Source organism: Drosophila biarmipes, chromosome 2R, assembly GCF_025231255.1.
Source record: "Drosophila biarmipes strain raj3 chromosome 2R, RU_DBia_V1.1, whole genome shotgun sequence".
Taxonomy (NCBI): Eukaryota; Metazoa; Arthropoda; class Insecta; order Diptera; family Drosophilidae; genus Drosophila; species Drosophila biarmipes.
This window is the reverse complement of record NC_066615.1, coordinates 12,398,514-12,416,068: the sequence shown is the minus strand read 5'-3', so window position 1 is coordinate 12,416,068 and position 17,555 is coordinate 12,398,514. Positions and strand designations below refer to the sequence as shown.

Sequence of the window (17,555 nt, the reverse complement as noted above, 5' to 3'; positions counted from 1 at the left end):
TTTTAATATAAACTTTTTTCGTTTGTTTGCTGTTGAAGAATTTATGAAAATCATAAAACAAAAGCGAATTTCATTCCACATGTGCCTCGGTGTGTGTGTGCCTAGTCTGGCTTAGTTCGCTGCGTGCGTGTTGGTGAGCGCTTAGGTTGCAGTTGCAACAGATAGACACCACGAGCGCAAGTACCAGCTTTCATGTCTAGCCAGGTAGCTAAGGTAGCTAAGGTAGCTGGGTAGCTGGGTAGCTGCTCTTGGCCAGGTTAACACGCCAGGCCTGGCGACGTCATAAAGTCAGCTGCCGCTGCTGTTTTCTTTTGTTGTGACTTGCAGCCAGCCTTTTGTTGCCAGTTGTTGCTGCTGCTGCCGCTGCTGCTGCTGCTTCATATTGCTGCTGCAGCAGCAACTATTCGGTTGACAGAGGCTGGCAGCCAGCTTTCAAGGCTGTTCAGAAGGCAGCCACAGCCACACTCACACACTCGCACACTCACACTCGGCTTCGGCCACACTGGCTTTAATTTCTCCTGTCATTAATTCTGTCATCTGGTTGTTTCATCAAATTCTATGTGTTTCTCAAAAACAGGCTACCGCTTATAATCAATTCAACAACTTTGTTTTGCTTTCAGTTAGCTGGGTTCAAATTACCGTTTTCAATGTGCGGGAGTAAAACGTGTTTTGATTTTTCGCTGCTGCTGCTGCGGCTGCTGTTGCTTCTTTGGGTTTTCAGTTTTCTAAAGCGCGGACACGAGCTGAGAGATTCGAATTGGGAAAACCAACACGCAGAGAGACGCAGTGGCGTAGGCGACTTTTTCGTTCGGCTGGCAAAGCTCAACTGAAATGCCAAACAAAAACGCTCGCCGCTGAAGCGCTGTTAGCCTGGCCAACAAGAAGAGGAAGAGTGGGCCACGAACTGGTTTTCGTGCATCGCCGGCATGGCCCGAAGTCGCAGGTTCGGCTTATAGAGGCCACCCCCCGGCCCCTTTCCACCCCGCCAGCTGTTGCTCTTCAGAGCCCCGTTTAGTAGTAGAAAATAGTAGTAGACTTGGTAATAGAAGCAGAGAAGTGGCCAAGAGCCAACGAAAATCCAAGGCAATTCATTTGCGGCCACAGCCAAACAAATGAAGGCAATTAGCTGCGAAAACGCCGAATTCTGCTTTGAAATCCCCTCAAATGACTTGGCCTTTTCGAAGCCTCTCTTCGGCGCTTCGGCCCGCTCTCTTAGCTGGAAAAACGAGCTCGCTCTTCGACGGAAGTAAAACTGCATCAGCCGGTTTGTTTACCTTTTTTACGTGTCATACTGTTATACCGGCAAAACAGCTGGCTAACACACACACTCTCGCCACTTCCGCGGTGGCTTGTGTGCGTTGTTTTTTACCACTTAGTGGGTGGTTGCCATGGCGTGCTGATAAATAAGCAAATAAACAAATAAACTGCTCCAAGTGTCTGCCCAAATTGAGTCAAATTTTCACTCTTCACGCTTGCTGCTGCGGCTGGCGGGGAAGTGAATCGAAATACTTTTCCCCGATTGATGACTCCATCAAGTGCAACTGCAACAATTAGCCAAACTTTGGGCACTTGGCTTGATTGGTTGCCGAGCATTTAAGGGGATATTGATTTACTATTTGTCAAAGAGTTACATTTATTGAAGAAATAATGTTACGACCATCATTTTCAGGACAGTGATAAATTGTTAAGTGCAAAGCATTTTAGATGCAGTAAAAGTCTAACAACAGCTTTAAATAAATACATAAATAATAAAAATAAATTTTCGAAATACTTTTAAGTGTTGGAGTAATGAAAATACATTTCTAAGCTAAAAAAACTACTTAAATAACCAGTAAGTAAAAATTTCTTATGTACAAGAAGAAAGAAAAATCAATTTAAGACTTGTCTAAACATTTATATAATAAAAAAGGAATTTTCAAATAAAATATAATGACTTAATAACCTTTAAAATAAAAACTTTTAATAATAAAATAAATCTTGATCTATTATATGTATGGCCTTTGAATACCATATTTATATTTTTTCATATTCTGAAATGTCCACATCCAGAAATGATAAAATATAATTTCAGTTAGTAGTAATGGCAATTGTAGAAATGGTGCCTGCACATGAACTATTCCTTTGGGACTAATCACCAACTATGTATTAAGGTTAAGCCGTTAATTGCCGGTAAATACCGCAGTTAATTCGAGGTCCCCAGGCGAGGTATGCTCTCGTGCATTTAACTAAATACATGAGTTACGTAATGCGACTTATCTCGAATCAATTCATATAAAATTCATATCGATTCAGCCGAGCACATTTAATTGAATCGCTTAGGCCAAGACAAGCGTTGGCCTGACCCAGTGGAATTGTGGCAGATAAACATATCTCCGCTGGCTTTCAAAGCGCTGGCCTCAATTATTTTCACAAATTGTAATTACTTCATCGAAACAATTGAATTGTTTTCCGGCTACTGTTCGCCCCAAACCCTCGCCCACTCAAAACTCCACACCCAAAAACAAAAATGGTATTGAACACGGTTCGATTGTGAACCTTTTCCTCAGCCATTTCGGTGGTTTCATAACTTTATTAATTCATTTGTGCATTGTTTCCTTTGACGGCTTTTCCCCCCGTTGTTTACGGGTGGCAATTCAAGCGCGACAAAAGACAAGAAGCCGCAGCCGGAGCCGCAGCCGAAGCCGGAGCCAAACGGTGGCCACCAACCGCTGGCTCCAAGCCGGACCGAAGAAATTCCAATTAATGAAAATGAGAACAGCCGGGGGGAATCGAAAGGGGAGCGAAACAGGCAATAAAATTATGCAAACAGCAGGTGTTGGCCATTAGCTGTTCAGCTTTTCCAGCGCTTTGCTGCAGTCGCCAATTTGGGTCATTAGCAGGTGTTGTCATCTCTGCCAATTTCCTTTTTTATGGCCAAATTCCCCCGCTTTGCCGGCGAAAACAACAAACTTCGCCTCGGGCTGTGCGCAACCAATCAAAGTTATTAAAACAAAAGAGGGGCACAAGAATTTTATATGGGTATTCTTTTGGGGAGTGGAACTCGGGGCCATTGGAAGTGTAGAAAATTTAATTAACTGCTAAATTAAATACACTTTTCGGCTGGTTCTAGCCCGGTTCTTTTGCTTATTTTCTGGCTTTTTCTGTTCTCTGCGGCTCCCCAAAGAATGGCGAACTCCGAACCAGAACGGGCCAAAACCACTCGACGACCGCGACCACCACCCGCAATGGAGCGTCCAGTTCTGGGCGGCTCTTATTGTTGATGTTGCTGCCGCCGCCGCTGCCGTTCTGCTGTAGCTGTGGCGGCAGTGCGTCGGAAGTTGTCGCCGGCAATCAGCAAACCATAACGCACAACAAACAACGGTACTCCAGCCGAGGGGCGCAACTGCCGGCGAAACATTTAACGCTGTTCGCCACTCGCACTGCACATTCGGATGGAGGGGGAGGGGCATAAAGAAATTCATTAAAATTTCCTTACCTCGGCGCCCAACAAATTAGCCCAAGCTTGATAAGTGGCTGGAAGGTAAAAATAGAAATGGAAAAAGAAAATAATTAAAACCTCGAATGGGTGCTGAGGCCCACAAGTTGTTCTAAATGCATAAATTAAAAGCGCTAAATGCGTGTATCAGTAGAAGATAAAATGAAGAATAGTAAATTAATTTAGGCTAATGATATTGCCGGTTGGTTACAAATTAACTATATTGTATATTATCTAAAAAAGAACTGGAAAAAAAACTGAGCACTACAGCAAAAATTGTTAATGCTCATTGCCCTGCTTTAAATGGGGTTTATTGTTAAAAATTTGATAAAGTATCAAATCTGGTCAAAATCTGAAAATTATATTATAATATATAATATATTAATTATATTTAAAATAATAATCCGAGAATAGCTTTCTGAAAAGTATGTTAATGATATTGCCAGTTGGTGACAAATTAACTATATTGTATAATATCTAAAAAAGAACCGCAAAATAAACTGAGAATTACAGCAAAAATTGTTAATGCTAATTCCCCTGCTTTAAATGGGGTTTAGTGTTAAAAATTTGATAAAGTATCTATAGGATACAATCTTAAAAAACGGTCGAAAAAAAATGGGAAATTATTTTATAATATATAATATATTAATTATATTTAACCTTTCTGAAAAGTATGTTAATTATTAAGGAAAAGGTTATTATTATAAACCAAAGTGTACTATATTAAAAAATTGGCAAGAATCCCCTTGCAAAAAACAGACAATTTTAATAACCATGTGGTAACATTACTGCAGAAAATTAAAAGCATTTAGCTAGGACATTGGCAGTATCGAAATTATCGATCGTAATGAATAGTTTTAGTTCGGTTTAAATCGTCCATTGTTTTCGTTTATCAATTTCCCGGCCATAAGCTGTCAATTTTATGGCCAAAAGCGGCGCTTCTCTTTATGAGTTTCAACACCCATTCCCCAAACATTTTCCCCCCGCCGGTCGGACGCACTAAAAGTAAATTTATGTTGATGATTTTGTGTGCGGCGGCCTATTGCCACAGTCAGAGCCGGAGTTTCGGAGCTTCGCAGTTTCGCAGCCAAAGTCATGGACATGGCCTTTGCTGGCGGCGCACGCAGACGAGAGCCTCAAATTGGAGTTGGGATCTCTGAAGTTGGGAGCTCCAACATGTATCTAGATACGTGGAGGGGTCCCGAGGCAGACAATGCAGCGGACCGCGGTCATTGGACTGCTGCCCACCCAAAAAGGCGGCACTAAATTGCTTTGAAATGCCGTTAGAACAATAATTGCGCGCACACCAGACTGCCAACATATGATTGGGGCGCAGAGATAGAGGAGCCTTGCCAATTTATTGAGTTGTAAAATTTGGCGGACGGCGGCGTGGAAACGACCGCGTGCAATGTGCAGCATATTAAAAATAAATAAATTAAAGGATGTAAGCCAGACGGAGGCTGCGCTCATTAGAGGCCAGCGGTTGGGGGAGCAGATGGCGTCGAGAAGGCAGAAAATAACGAAGACCGGGCTTTCGGCCCTCTCCAGACTAATTGCTCAGCCAAGTGGGCAGGGGAGTTCCCACGAACGGATTTGTGGCTTCACAAATGCAGCTCAAAACTATTGGAATCGTATAAGATGTAAGGTTATATATATATATCGAAGATGTATCATAAATATATATAAATTAAATGTTACTCGGAATTGCTTAAAACTACAAGCAGTCGTTAAAAAATATGATGTTGTAAGTCAGCCAATTCTTAAAATAATATTTTATAAATATAATGGTATCTTTAAAATGCAAGTAGAAGAAAAACTATTTATATTCATAAAAGTTCTTCATTTAAATCTCTACAGTACATAATATATATATGGCAAAATACCTTTACTAATAGTCGTCTAAGAAACATAATTACAATGATTTGGCTTATTAAATAATTTAGTAATTTTAAATAATTATAGCTTCTAATTCTTATTATAAATATTTAATTTTTTTAACAGACTCATATAATCTGATTATATATATATATATTTTATAAGAGTCTAATAATTTAACATGTTTTAATATTTCAAAATAAAATAATAAAAAATGCATCTGTTTGGTTTCAGTTAGTTATCCTTAAATTTTATAGTAAAATATTTTTGATTTTTACTGTAATTCATAAGTTTAATTTAAGTGTCGACTGTTATAAACTAATAGCTATAAGCTGTATGTTTTTTAAGGCACTTTTTCTCAGTGCCCCTTATCCGCTGCTGCTTTTGGCCAGACAGTGACGAATGTCACTTCCTTATTGCAAGGTCAGTTGGCAGCCCGCCGCGCTCCGGGATTCCCCTCCCACGAGCCGTGGATACCACTGCAACTGCAACTGCGACTGGGACTGCATTGATTGATGCTCTGCCAGCTGCCGTTAGTCGCCGCTTTGGCCGCCAAAGGAGCAAATGCAAAGCTTCACACCAAATTGGCAGAGCCTAATCTGTCCCAGGCCCACGGAGCGGGCCCAAAAAAGTCAGCCAGGCCAATTGGCCGGAGTCGCGGTGTGTGAGTGAGCCAACAATAAACATAAATTAATGAAATGCTAAAAAGTCGCGGCAACGCAAACGGCGAACAAGCAAATTGGAAGGGGACATGTTTATGGGAACTGATGGGAAGCCAGCTTCCTTTTCCCCGGCCTTTCCCAGGCCGACCCCGATGTACCACTGTACGGGTCGCACTCGCCGAGTGTCCCACAGTGTCTGTCACCTTGTTCGGCGCATTTGTGTGGCCATTTTCGGGGTAATTTGTTGTACCTCTGCCATTTAATGTGAGGGAATTCGCTGGTCTTGTGTTTGCATTTTATTTTATTTTTATCTTTGGCTCTCGCCACTAAATAATTAAAATATCCCAAAAGGGGCTGGGAGAACGAACGGGAAAGCACTGGAATGTTAACGACTCAATAAAGAGATGCAAACAAATGACACCTGTGGCGGAGGAAGAGGTTTTTGCTTCTTCTGGCACTGCCATATAATACAGCCTACACGGATCAAAAAGGACTATATTGTCTCGACTTTAGTAAAACAAAAAGTTTTATTTTTTAGTCAAAAAAGAACATGGGTATAATCTTATAATTACCTGTGTATAGTATATTTATTTATACATTTTCAGTACAGAAGAAATAAATGTATATAATAGATGTTAATATATATATGATATAGCTAACCGACTTAATATAAGATCTTATTTTAATAAGTGCAGATAAAGAAATATATATATTATGTAATACAGAAAGATAGTAATATAATATTTTTAAAAGGAGAAGGAAAATTCGTATTCAGTTCAATTATCAGCTGAAGACATCATGTTTTTTTCCAGTGATAAAGAATCCCAAGTCTTCCGTCTTCAGCTGGCCATGCAAATCATTAGAGTGCTTCAGCAGCCTCCGAGAAAAAGATGCCACAGCACAGTAGTTGAAGCTCATCATTCGGATGTGATTAACTTAAATACACAAGACATAAATATTTAAACGCTTGCGGCCATGGCCGGCGAGCGTTGAGCGAAAGCGGCAGTCGACAGTCGACAGTCGACAGTCGACAGTCGGCAGTCAGCAGCCTGGCCAAATGAAGCGTGTTAAGTGCGGCCAGGGATGGTCGAGAAGGGGCGGCTTGGCCGGGAGGGGCGTGGCTGCACAGGGGCATAAAATTGCTTTTAGCTCGCAAAACGGTTAAACGGCTTTATGCAAATGCCCTGGCCGAGAGGACCACGCAGAATTAACAGCCAAAGAAGTACTCCATGGCCGATTGTGGCACCTTGTTGATCAATAATTGCCACACGACAGCTAAATGGGCTTTAATGCCACGTTGGCAGCAGCGGCAGCAGCAGCAGCAGCCGCATCCCAAGGAAACGCAAATCAAATTCTAATGATGTTGTAATGCAGACACCCTGCTAAAGAGAAAACCGCACGAGGGTGGGGCGGAAAATGGGGGAAAACCGTTTGGACAATGCCCAGGCACGCAAGTGTTTCTGAAGCAGTGCGAAGTAGTGGCCGCAAAGGAAGATTATATTATTAGAATTGAACATGCAATCTGACAAGTGTTTGGTCTTAGGAAAAATATGGAAAGTTCCAAGCAAAATAGGAGCGCTGTTATACCCTATATAAGAAGGAAAGAAGGGACGATAACAATTTCACTGCTATATTGTGCGGATATTTCTGATAGAGGGACTTCTCTATGAGTCTTAGGAATATTTAAAACAATTTCTTTTGTACTGCTTAAAATAATCTTTTTTTTCATATTGGAGCTGTCAAATATTTCTAAACTTAGCATAATGATGAAATTTCGTTTCTGAAAAAAAACCCAATATTTATAAAACAATCTTTTGATACGATGATACGAGTATATTATCAAAAAAGAACGTTGAATCCATCTTTCTTCCAAGCCTTCCGAGTGCTAGTGTATTATTAGAATACCCTACGCATAGTGTGCCGAGAATCGTTTCCTGGTTGTGTCCAGATCTTGGCCAGGCTAATTGCCAGGCCATGATCATAAACATCGCCCGACTCCGGGGGGTGGGCCGAGGGAGAACACCGAGGCATAGGACAGAGACTCTGCCATGGTCATCGTCATCATGGGCGATTTATGATTGCATTTCCTGTGACTGCAACTGCAACTGCGAGTGCGAGTGCGAGTGCTAGTGCTGCAAGCCAAAAACCGAGACGCGAATTGATCGGTCACCGTTGCTTTGTCGCCCATGGTGCCACCATGGGACTGGTCGGCGGGCAAGCGGAAATGCCACCGCGGTCGCCGGGGCCGTTCTCATTGATATTCCATGGAGACGGATTGCCGACGACTTCGACCCTTGTCTAATAAGGTATTAATAAGTTTTTGCCTTGGCCAAGACCAGACAATTGCCGTTGCATCGCATTCTTGGGCCTCTTTGTTGGTTGTTAGCCGCTTGCCGATTGTTTTTGTTGGTCGTGCTGCTGAATTTTAAATGCATGATTACCAATCCACACTGGGCAGCAGTGATTTTATGGTTGCTGGGCCTGACAGCCCATAAAGCGGGCGTTTGATTCTCGGAATGATGAAATATAAATCGTTGGCATATGCTTAAAGTATCGTTAACATTTCTCTAGCCTCGTATTTATGGCCAATAAATTGGTCAACAATTAATCAATAAGCCAGTTAAAAATGTCCTTAAAATGAGTTATTATTGGAACTGCAACATAAAGCATAGTTCTAAACATGCCGCTTTTGATTTCCTGTATCATTAAGATATTGTATTGCAGTGTATTATATATAGGTTCTACCGCTTATAAGTATAATCAGTAGATATGGTATTCCTCTAATTTATTTTTAGGATAAAAGATAAAGCTTTGTGAATGGTATAAAATACTTTAAGTTTAATAAATGATGAAAGGGAGGGATTCCAACCTTTTCCCCTTTTATATAACACTTCATTTGCGCAACCTCAAAGTACAACACTTTTATTAACTCGATCCAAGACTTTTTCCTTCTGCCTCACTTTTGCTGAGCAGTGTAAGTGTGAGACAATGACACCGGCAATCTGACTGATGCAACAAGCTAAAATTAACGTATGAATGTCAGACTGCTGCTGTTGCTGTTGCTGATGGGCTGATGTTCCTGCTGCTGCTGCTGCAACAAAGGTCAGCCAGCGCGTGCTGTTGCTGCCGCCAGTTGCCGGTTGACGTGACCCGTTGTTGGCCGGGCCGAGTCGAGGCGTACTGGAAGTGAAGTTGAGGCTAAGAGTGGTGATTAATCGGGCACATGACAAAGATGCGTCAGGTTGTGGGAATCGAGCGGAGTCTGCGACCTTAGCCGAGAGTCGGACTGCTGGTTTTGAGATTTGCCATCGATTGGCAACCACTTGGACCGGCCGGACTTGCAGTGGTCACTTGTGACACACTCGAACGGGCTACGTGAGATTGGGGAAATTGGCTAGCAAGCGGGGCCCGAGGGGCAGGGACTCGGGTGCTGGGCCTGCTGCAGATGCCAATCGAGAGATAACCACACACAGATACCAGCACACACTCACACTGGCCTACAATTTCAATACAATATTTGAAATAATTGGCTACAAATCGTCATTGCAGTTGCTGCTGTTGCTGGTTGCTGGTGGCTGGTTGCTAGTCGCTGGTTGCTCGTTGCAGTTGCTGCTGCTGCTGCTGCGGCTGCTGCTGCTCGTAGGCCACAAATTGCAGTCGGCTTAAACTGCTGCTGCTGCCTGACCTACGACACTATCTCTCCTCCCCCAAAAGGCCGCCTCAAATTACTATTGATACTGCAACGTGCAACTTGCAACTTGCAACTGCCAGCAGCAGCAGCAGCATCAGCAACATCAGCCGCATCAGTAACTTTTGTTCTTGTTCTCTTAATGCGTTACGGTAAATATTTTTGTCTTCATTTTTACTGTTAAGATCGAGATGAAGTTGAGGCATCATTCCCTGTCTCCTTCCTGCCGGTCAATGTTGCTGGTTGGCAGTGGCGGCTGCTGCCTGCCGCTGGACTCCAATTAGCCAGGCTCTCCCCATGCAACACATGCGGGTTTTTATGGCTAAAAAAGCTGGTTGGTGAGGTTTAGGGCCATCGAGGCTTGGCCAGGTGCCAAGAACTCAATCACTGCATTTGTTGAAACAATTGACGATTGCTTAATGTGAAAAACGTGAGTCCAATTTGCATGACAACAGCAATGCCTGGCTGCCAGCAGCAACAACCACAGCAGGCAACCTTCATTAGGAGGGCAAAAAGTATAGATATTCTGCACCAAGATTTGTGCAGCATTTGATGGCGATTTGTTTTAAATCGAAGTCAAACAATTTATTAAACTGTTGCCCATCGCAGAGTTAACAAATCCCTAGGGATGATGGCGTGCTTTTAAGAAGAATCTGTTCTTGAGGGTTAACAACTCTTCGGTAACTGTTAAAGTGGTGGTATACCTCTAAGTTTTATAACGTTTTGATAATTAAATTGTGATAGATAATAGCTCAAGAGTTAAGTCATCTATTATTGTAAATATTTTAATGCAATATGGAATATAGTTTTTTTCTAATATACCAAATTTGGGGTATCATGAGGGTTTACAACTCTTCGGTAACTGTTAAAGAGGTGGTATACCTCTAAGTTTTATAAGGTTTTGATAATTAAATTGTGATAGATAATAGCTCAAGAGTTAAGTCATCTATTATTGTAAATATTTTAATGCAATATGGAATATAGTTTTTTTCTAATATACCAAATTTGGGGTACCATGACATATTATATTATAGAATCAATAAGTTTTCCAATGCGTTAAGGTTCGGATCTTAATGAATAAATGTTAGTTGCAACACAATTCACTTCCTTAGCTCCCTGGTGACCCCGATTCGGTCCCCCTCTTCGTGTCACGCACCCATCGCGAAAGACCGAAGCTCTTCGGCTGCTGCCGCTGCTCCATTGCATAGGTCACGTGTTCCGTCGTGTGTCTGGCCAAAATATCAGCAATTGAACTATAGACATTTTGGCCAAATGCAGTAAGCAGGCCAAAATGCCGCGATCCCGCTTTTTGTCTCTCGAGGGGGAGTGGAGAGTGGGACGAGGAGGTCGGCGCATCTCGGCAAATGTCAGATGCAAATGCGAAAAGCCAAGAGTCTGTCTGGCACCTGCTAACTCTTGCACTTTTCGCCCGGCCATTTCTTTCTTGGCCGGCGAACAGTGTCAGTCATAATTAATACGCCTAATTTGAGTTACTTAGTCGCGCCCGGGCGGCGGCTAGTTCTCGGTGGCTTCATTAAAAAGCCATTAGTGGGAGATGAATGCCGCGGAATATCATCCGCCACCCTCAACAACTTTCTAATTAGAAACTTTTCCTATGCGGAGCATAAATTTCAGCAATGTTTGTTCGGTTTCCGATACAATCAAAGACAAGAGCCAAGTGCTGAGTGCTGAGTGTTGAGTGTGTCAAGCTATTTAACTGCCTTCGGTGCAAAGGCAAGTTTGCGTGGGAAATGCCGTCGATCGTCACGATCAAAAACGGCGACGGGAAAACTTCACCGTCCACCGTTCAAGTACATGGAAAATGCAAAGTTGATTTTATCGCCGCCTCTAACTCGGCTCTTTGGCTCTGTCTTACTGTCTCACTGCCTCGGCCTAAACTGATTTGCCACTTGACAAATGAGTTGACTGCCACATGTGCAATTTGGAAAACAATCCACCCACTTTGGGCCCCTTTTGGCCCCCCCTCAGCCCCTTCGATCTGGCAATTTTCCGAGCGAGCCAATTTTCCTCCATGTCAGGCCAGAGCGAAGGAAAACAGAGCGGAGCTAAACAATAGAAATTCTCCCGCTTTTGACTTTGACAATTTGCGCATTGATTTAGAAAATAGCTCTTCCACTGAATTGGAGCACTCTCCATATGAAAATGACATGGAAAGCAGAGGAGAAAAGTGCATCTAGGATGGAGCTAGGTTCTGGAAAATTGGGGCTTAAATACTCTGGAAAATTTTTTGGAAAATAAAGGTTAAGAAATTAGTAAGAAAGCTTGTACATCTGAATGTGTTTAAGGTGTAAAAAGGCTAACTTCTGAACTTAAAGCTATAAAATATGAATAAATACATTTTCATAGTAGGTCGTACTGAGAATATACTCCAAAACTCAGGGTATAAAAAAAAAATTGGCCAAAAATTGAAGCTATCAACAGGAACTTGCCCAGTTAACCCAAGACAACGAGTTGTGGCCAAAAACAAAGCAGCGGCAAAGCGCAACGAAATTTCTGTCTCGGTAGTTTCCATTTTTTTTTTGAGGATGGGGGCTCGGTGCAGGAAAAAAGTCATCATAGCCTGACCTTCATTGTTGCTTCTAACATTTAAATTTGTTTTGCTTTTCCATTTTTTCGGCTCCGCTGTGCTGCTTTTGTTTTGGCTTCTTTTCGATTTCAACAGAAAACGTGCCAAATTTGGCTGCCAGTTGCACGTTCCCCAAATTTAATACAGTTCAGCTGGGCTTGGCTGTGGCTCTAGCTTTGACCTGGTCTCGAATCCAGGGGCTATGGTCTCTGGTCTGGCAGCGAGCTCTTGACACACATCCCACTGCTCGTCGGCCTTATCAGGGTCTTATCAGCCGGAGAGAAGTTGAGCACTGGGACCGGAGGTGGTTCGAATCGGGGCGTAAATTCAGTCGGACGCAGCATCTCTAGGCGAAATGTTGGGCTTACTGAGTCTTTGGCTTGTTCCCTACCTAGTTGGCCTCATCCAAGGGCGTTCCGTGGGTGGAGGGTCGGGAGACTTGGATGAATGGCAGGAGGCGAGTGTCTTGCTTTATGTTTTGGTTAATAAACTTACATTTTTCCCTTTTATAATACAGTTTGGCGGTCCCCAGCCAGATCCGACAATCTTCGCTTACAATCAGTCTGATAAGGGGCTACCCTGGGACAGTACATGGAACTAAACTGTTGAATATTTTTAATTTAAATAAAATACCATCATACATTTTATTCTGTTGGATTTGAAATAATTCGATTTAAAATTATGTTCTTCCTAAATTCCTAAAAATAATATTTTCCTCACAGAAACATTAAAATAGGTACCAGTAACTCAGCTAAGGAGAGTGCGAAGGAGATGGAGATATGCATGCAGCAAATCGGCTGCTTCCAAGATTGCGCACTACGCCAAACACGGCACCTAGCGTATATTTCCTTATTTATTTTTAACTTTTTAATGAATTGTCTGATTTAAAAAATGTTTGCCATTGAGATGGGTACTGATAATCAGAAGAAAATCCCACTTACATAACCTTAAAAAATCGAATCTAGTATTGTACTCTACTCTAAAAGTAACAGGTATATTAAACAAATCATTTTTTTGAACTTTGCTTGAAGGCATTATTTTTTATTTATGATTTAATAAATATTAGAAAGTTCTGCTGGCTTCCTAGAACCTAAAGGTGTAAACACCTCCGGCTCCCCACTGAGGACGGCTGTTGCCATAGGGTCCGCCCAGGTGCTGGCCATACGATCCCGTGGCGTCGAAGGAGTGGCGTCCATTGGGGCTCTGCCAAACAGGAGCACGGGCGTTGAGGTTCAGATCGAATCCCTGCTTTGGGCTTCCACCGCCACCGCCATTCAGTTGGAACTGGCGACGCACTCTGTGCAAGGGCGACACGTCGAAATTGGGAGAGTACTGAGGAAAGTAAATTATTAAACAGAGCTCCAGATCGATAAACACTTCATAACTTACTGCCAATGGTTCGGGCTGCGGGTTCACAATCTGCCGGGGATCAGGATACGGATAGGCCAGGGAGCTGGAGAAGGCACAGGCACAAGCCAGAGCAATGAGTAGAAAACTGCAGGTGAAATGCATTTTGCTTTGCCTTGACTTTGCGAACTGAATACGGCTAAGACCAAACCCAGCGCTTATATAGCTCAAATCGGTGGCTTATCAATATGGGCAGATGATTCCCCGCTTGGGAATCCCATTCAAGACGATGCTTTAGTGGTTCACCCTTGGATCCCCATCATATTGATAAGAAGTACGTGTAGGCTCTACAAACAGAGACAAAGTGAATCCCAACGATAGACAATGGATGTAGATGTGTTTCAATTTCAGTTTCAACCATGTGTGGCAGCTGAGATAATAATCAGCTAATTTCGGTTCTAAGTAGGTAAATACCCGAGGTACGCTTAGTCAAAGTGACCATCTTGGGGAACAAGTTAAACATTAATAGAACAGAATAGAAAGAATTCACGAAATATTTATCAATTTTATTTATCTAAATTAAAGCTTGGCATTTAACTTTTTTCATTTTGATTATGTGGCGAAATTTTTTTTCTTATTTTAAGCACATACTTTCTCTACGATGACCTGGTTTTAAGCACATAATAAATCTTCACTATCAGTAAAACTAATTCTAAAGCACACCTCTCCTGTTTTTTTCCTCAGTTATAATTTGTAACAACTTAACCGTTGCTTTATTTTTTACAAAGATTCTCCGAGTTAAAATGACTTTCGCCAAAAAGCGATTTCCTCCCCAGAAAACAAGAATTATCAACCCACAGGTTCCGCTGCTCCAGGCGAAGCTCGGTTTCCCAAATCGATTTATCATCTCACAAGGTCAATTCAATTTGGCTTTCCTGGGGTCAAATTAATGATGTGAAAAACTTTTGGTAATCCCCAAATTTGGCTGTAAAAGAGTTAGGAACACGGCCCCTTCATGAATCATTTTTCAAATACTCGAGCGAATCTTGTTCGCTTTCGTTGGGATGGCGTAATATTTAAGTCTTGGGGCTAGGCTGCGCATGTTGCGGATGATGCGCCGACGGCATGATAAATTTCCATCGAAGGTTCTTTCGACAGTTTACGCAATAAATCCAATTAGCAAAAACGTTTTGTCTTGGCAGGTTTCATTAAGACCGCCTGTCATCGTAATTTGTTATTACCCAACGGAGTTGGCCAAACAAGATGTATCAACAATTAGCCAAACTGCAAGATCATCTGCGACCCAGCCTCTGTCTCTAGAAGTCTGCCTGATGTTCCGGGGTAAACACACAACGTCAAGGACTTGATGGCAATTCAGATAAGGAAAATATGGTCAGGTACACATTTGGTTGAAGTCGGTAATATATTTCGCCATATGCTGAACATACATACAAAGTGGATATGGTTTTTAGAAGCAAGACTTTAATGACAATTTATATACAAAACTGGAGACAGGAATACTACTGGTTATGTATAACCCAAAAATGTTGAATGGATTTTAGAAGTTCGGAAATCTGTAGGTGTAGGTGGTTCCGACATTCCATTGGGGCGGGGAGTTTCCGTAAGGTCCGCCCAAGTGCTGGCCATATCCTCCATTTAACCCAATCTCGTGACGTCCGTTGTCGCTGGTCCACACATTCTCGTGACCCCTTATGCCAAAGCCGAACCCGTCGCCCCTCTGGCCACCACCTCCTCCCTCAAGGTTCAGAGGGTACTTGGGTGGTGGAGTGGGCTTCATGGTCATGTCGTCGGGCATCGGATGGGCCATCGAAGCGGCGATGACGCAGAAGAGCAAGCCGAAGATTGTGGTAGATTGCATCTTGGCTGATCTCGGTGGACAAGCTTGAGACCGTTGACTGATGGCTCCACTGCGGCTTGGATGCTCTTTTATAGGACGATTGCAGTTGTGCCAAAAGGAATCCCCCATGCAATCTTATCTGCCGAGAACATTAACCTACGGTGATTATTGTCTCATAATTGGAACTCAATACCGATCGCAGGTCTTCCAAAGGGAATCCCCAAAAGGGGAGTTTATTTCTATATACCAGCTAATTCTTCCAGGCTGCTTAGTTTATTTTTCTTAAACGATTTTTACTGAACTTAAAAAATATGTAAAATTAATTTAATGACAGTGTTTATTGTCAGCAGGTGACAGTAAAGAGACAGGTAAATATTGAATATTAGTAAATGTCCCTTATAAATGTATATTTTGTGTGTCCTTCGGACTTATTTGAAATTGTCTCTGGAGCAAGAGCGTCGGATAAATGTTTATTTTTAATTCTTATTTGATCAACAATGCCCCTTAAAATCAAAAAATGTACCTACTGTCTCATGGATTACAAAATTGTCGCCTGCAGCCACAGCGGCAGATAAAGAGCGATGTTCGTATGTCTGTCAATAAACGAAACACAAATACAAACATTAAACGCGCATTAATTGATTAAAGTCGGAGGGCAAACGAATGAAAACAGTTTCCCAACAGCAGTCCAGGGCGAAGGCAGCAAAGAGAAATGTTTTCTCAATCGATATTGATGCATATATTGGCTATTATTTTGGTCTGCTGGGTGCGTAGAGAGTAAGCAAAAAGTTAATAACGAATCTGAAACAAATATTAACTTTCCAGCTGGGACACGTCACCGGTCAGTCATCGGCAGATGATCAAGATCTTGAAATCGGCTCAAAAGGGGAAGGACCTCCGGAAAAGCAAGAGTTTCCTTGGGTTGGTAGTGACTACAATGTTGAAAATATCTTTTAAGTCCCAGAAACACTTGTGAGAGATATTTGTACTTGCTTTAATAAATATGTAATATTTTATAAGTCTTCTTATCAGTAATGCTATTGTAACGAACAATTTAATATACTTTTGGGTTGATATGAAATACAAAATAATGCAAATATAGCAGCGTAAACTAAAAAAAAATATTTTTAAAAATATATAGCATTACTTATAGGATCCAAATAAGACTAGTTGGCATACTTTCAGGCTGAAACTGATTTTTTATTGATGTACAGGTCCATCTTTAGCAACTTCGAATAATTTTGCACTAATCAAAGTAGTAACTAAGGACTACTAAAGCGAGGGTGACGTGAGTTACTGTGGAAAAGATAATTTTATGACAGGAAGGATGGAATATAGGATTACTTGCCAGCTAAAGGCCAAGCCGGAAGACAGGCGCAGGGAAACGTCACGCTAATAAAAATGCCGTAAATCAAACATATCCTTCTGGACTGAAATTCATAATAATAGATCATTGTATCGTATACTTTATAGATAAATCTTCACCTCATTTAAGGCCAGGCACAACAATATAGAAGATACTATCAGACAAAGCATTACGACAGTAACGCCTATAACAATATCGTAGTCAATGGTGCCGGGAAAAGTGTGGTATTTAAACATCCTTTTCGGGTGATCAGGTGGATAGTTTACTAGATAAAGATACAATTAACCTCTAATAAGTAAATATATATGCGCATTAACTAACCGTAACAATCGAGTACGTAGGCGTAGAACCCGAAACCGGCGATTAAGTTCCATGAAGCCAATGTTACGATGACGAACCAACGCTCATTTGATCGATTTGGCATACTTTTCCAGGGTTTTTTTCCTATTAATAGTATTTATATTATATGTAAAATAAGCCGAATCACTTTTGCCAGGCCTGCCCGAATGAAAATCAATTTAGCGACAGGTTCAATGGACCTTTACGACAAGTGCGTGTCAGGTGGATGAAAACTAATTGCGACCATTAAGACCACGCCCCCTCGAGGGCCAGGTGGGTTGCCATGGGCTGCCGGGGTGCCAAACTTTGGCGGTAACTGGAACACTCAATAAAATGGGAATTAGCCCGGCGGAGCCGC

General features: G+C 42.0%; 6 protein-coding genes across 8 annotated transcripts in view; 2 read left to right on the top strand and 4 right to left on the bottom strand.

Moving 5' to 3' along the window:
* Window positions 1-814, bottom strand: part of LOC108030179 (uncharacterized) — an 86,152-nt gene extending 85,338 nt beyond the window's left edge. For all 3 annotated transcript variants that reach the window (XM_017102920.2, XM_044092525.1, XM_017102922.2), the window contains exon 1: window positions 640-814. The gene's annotated coding sequence lies outside the window, so the exon portion shown is untranslated. The remainder of the gene's footprint in view (window positions 1-639) is intronic.
* An 11,292-nt stretch (window positions 815-12,106) lies between these two features.
* LOC108029922 (uncharacterized) lies at window positions 12,107-12,934 on the top strand. The gene is made up of 2 exons (XM_017102417.3): window positions 12,107-12,744; window positions 12,805-12,934. The coding sequence occupies exons 1-2, from the start codon at window positions 12,643-12,645 to the stop codon at window positions 12,886-12,888; spliced, it is 186 nt and encodes a 61-aa protein (XP_016957906.1). The 5' UTR covers window positions 12,107-12,642; the 3' UTR covers window positions 12,889-12,934.
* Window positions 12,935-13,290: 356 nt separating this feature from the next.
* LOC108029921 (diptericin A) lies at window positions 13,291-13,823 on the bottom strand. Its single transcript, XM_017102416.3, has 2 exons — window positions 13,677-13,823; window positions 13,291-13,619 (listed from the first exon to the last, which is right to left on the bottom strand). Exons 1-2 carry the CDS (start codon window positions 13,797-13,799, stop codon window positions 13,371-13,373), a joined length of 372 nt encoding a protein of 123 aa, XP_016957905.1. The 5' UTR covers window positions 13,800-13,823; the 3' UTR covers window positions 13,291-13,370.
* Window positions 13,824-15,038: 1,215 nt separating this feature from the next.
* LOC108029958 (diptericin A) lies at window positions 15,039-15,786 on the bottom strand. Its single transcript, XM_017102461.3, has one exon. The coding sequence runs from the start codon at window positions 15,619-15,621 to the stop codon at window positions 15,193-15,195; it is 429 nt and encodes a 142-aa protein (XP_016957950.2). The 5' UTR covers window positions 15,622-15,786; the 3' UTR covers window positions 15,039-15,192.
* Window positions 15,787-16,170: 384 nt separating this feature from the next.
* Window positions 16,171-16,528, top strand: LOC108030001 (uncharacterized). Its single transcript, XM_017102517.3, has 2 exons — window positions 16,171-16,258; window positions 16,318-16,528. Exons 1-2 carry the CDS (start codon window positions 16,205-16,207, stop codon window positions 16,447-16,449), a joined length of 186 nt encoding a protein of 61 aa, XP_016958006.1. The 5' UTR covers window positions 16,171-16,204; the 3' UTR covers window positions 16,450-16,528.
* Window positions 16,529-16,671: 143 nt separating this feature from the next.
* On the bottom strand, window positions 16,672-17,347 carry LOC108030000 (uncharacterized). The gene is made up of 4 exons (XM_017102515.2): window positions 17,180-17,347; window positions 16,978-17,123; window positions 16,841-16,922; window positions 16,672-16,788 (listed from the first exon to the last, which is right to left on the bottom strand). The coding sequence occupies exons 1-4, from the start codon at window positions 17,280-17,282 to the stop codon at window positions 16,739-16,741; spliced, it is 381 nt and encodes a 126-aa protein (XP_016958004.1). The 5' UTR covers window positions 17,283-17,347; the 3' UTR covers window positions 16,672-16,738.
* Window positions 17,348-17,555: the final 208 nt, after the last annotated feature.

Excerpts from the sequence above, each read along its gene's own strand:
- LOC108029922 (XM_017102417.3), top strand. The coding sequence starts at position 12,643 with ATGTTGGGCTTACTGAGTCTTTGGCTTGTTCCCTACCTAGTTGGCCTC. Across the intron at positions 12,745-12,804 it reads ACTTGGATGAATGGCAGGAG|TTTGGCGGTCCCCAGCCAGA; the intron begins GCGAGTGTCTTG and ends TTTATAATACAG.
- LOC108029921 (XM_017102416.3), bottom strand. The coding sequence starts at position 13,799 with ATGCATTTCACCTGCAGTTTTCTACTCATTGCTCTGGCTTGTGCCTGT. Across the intron at positions 13,620-13,676 it reads CGCAGCCCGAACCATTGGCA|TACTCTCCCAATTTCGACGT; the intron begins GTAAGTTATGAA and ends TACTTTCCTCAG.
- LOC108029958 (XM_017102461.3), bottom strand. The coding sequence starts at position 15,621 with ATGGGGGATTCCTTTTGGCACAACTGCAATCGTCCTATAAAAGAGCAT.
- LOC108030001 (XM_017102517.3), top strand. The coding sequence starts at position 16,205 with ATGTTTTCTCAATCGATATTGATGCATATATTGGCTATTATTTTGGTC. Across the intron at positions 16,259-16,317 it reads CTATTATTTTGGTCTGCTGG|CTGGGACACGTCACCGGTCA; the intron begins GTGCGTAGAGAG and ends TTAACTTTCCAG.
- LOC108030000 (XM_017102515.2), bottom strand. The coding sequence starts at position 17,282 with ATGCCAAATCGATCAAATGAGCGTTGGTTCGTCATCGTAACATTGGCT. Across the intron at positions 17,124-17,179 it reads CTACGTACTCGATTGTTACG|TAAACTATCCACCTGATCAC; the intron begins GTTAGTTAATGC and ends ATCTTTATCTAG. Across the intron at positions 16,923-16,977 it reads TGTGCCTGGCCTTAAATGAG|TCCAGAAGGATATGTTTGAT; the intron begins GTGAAGATTTAT and ends TATGAATTTCAG.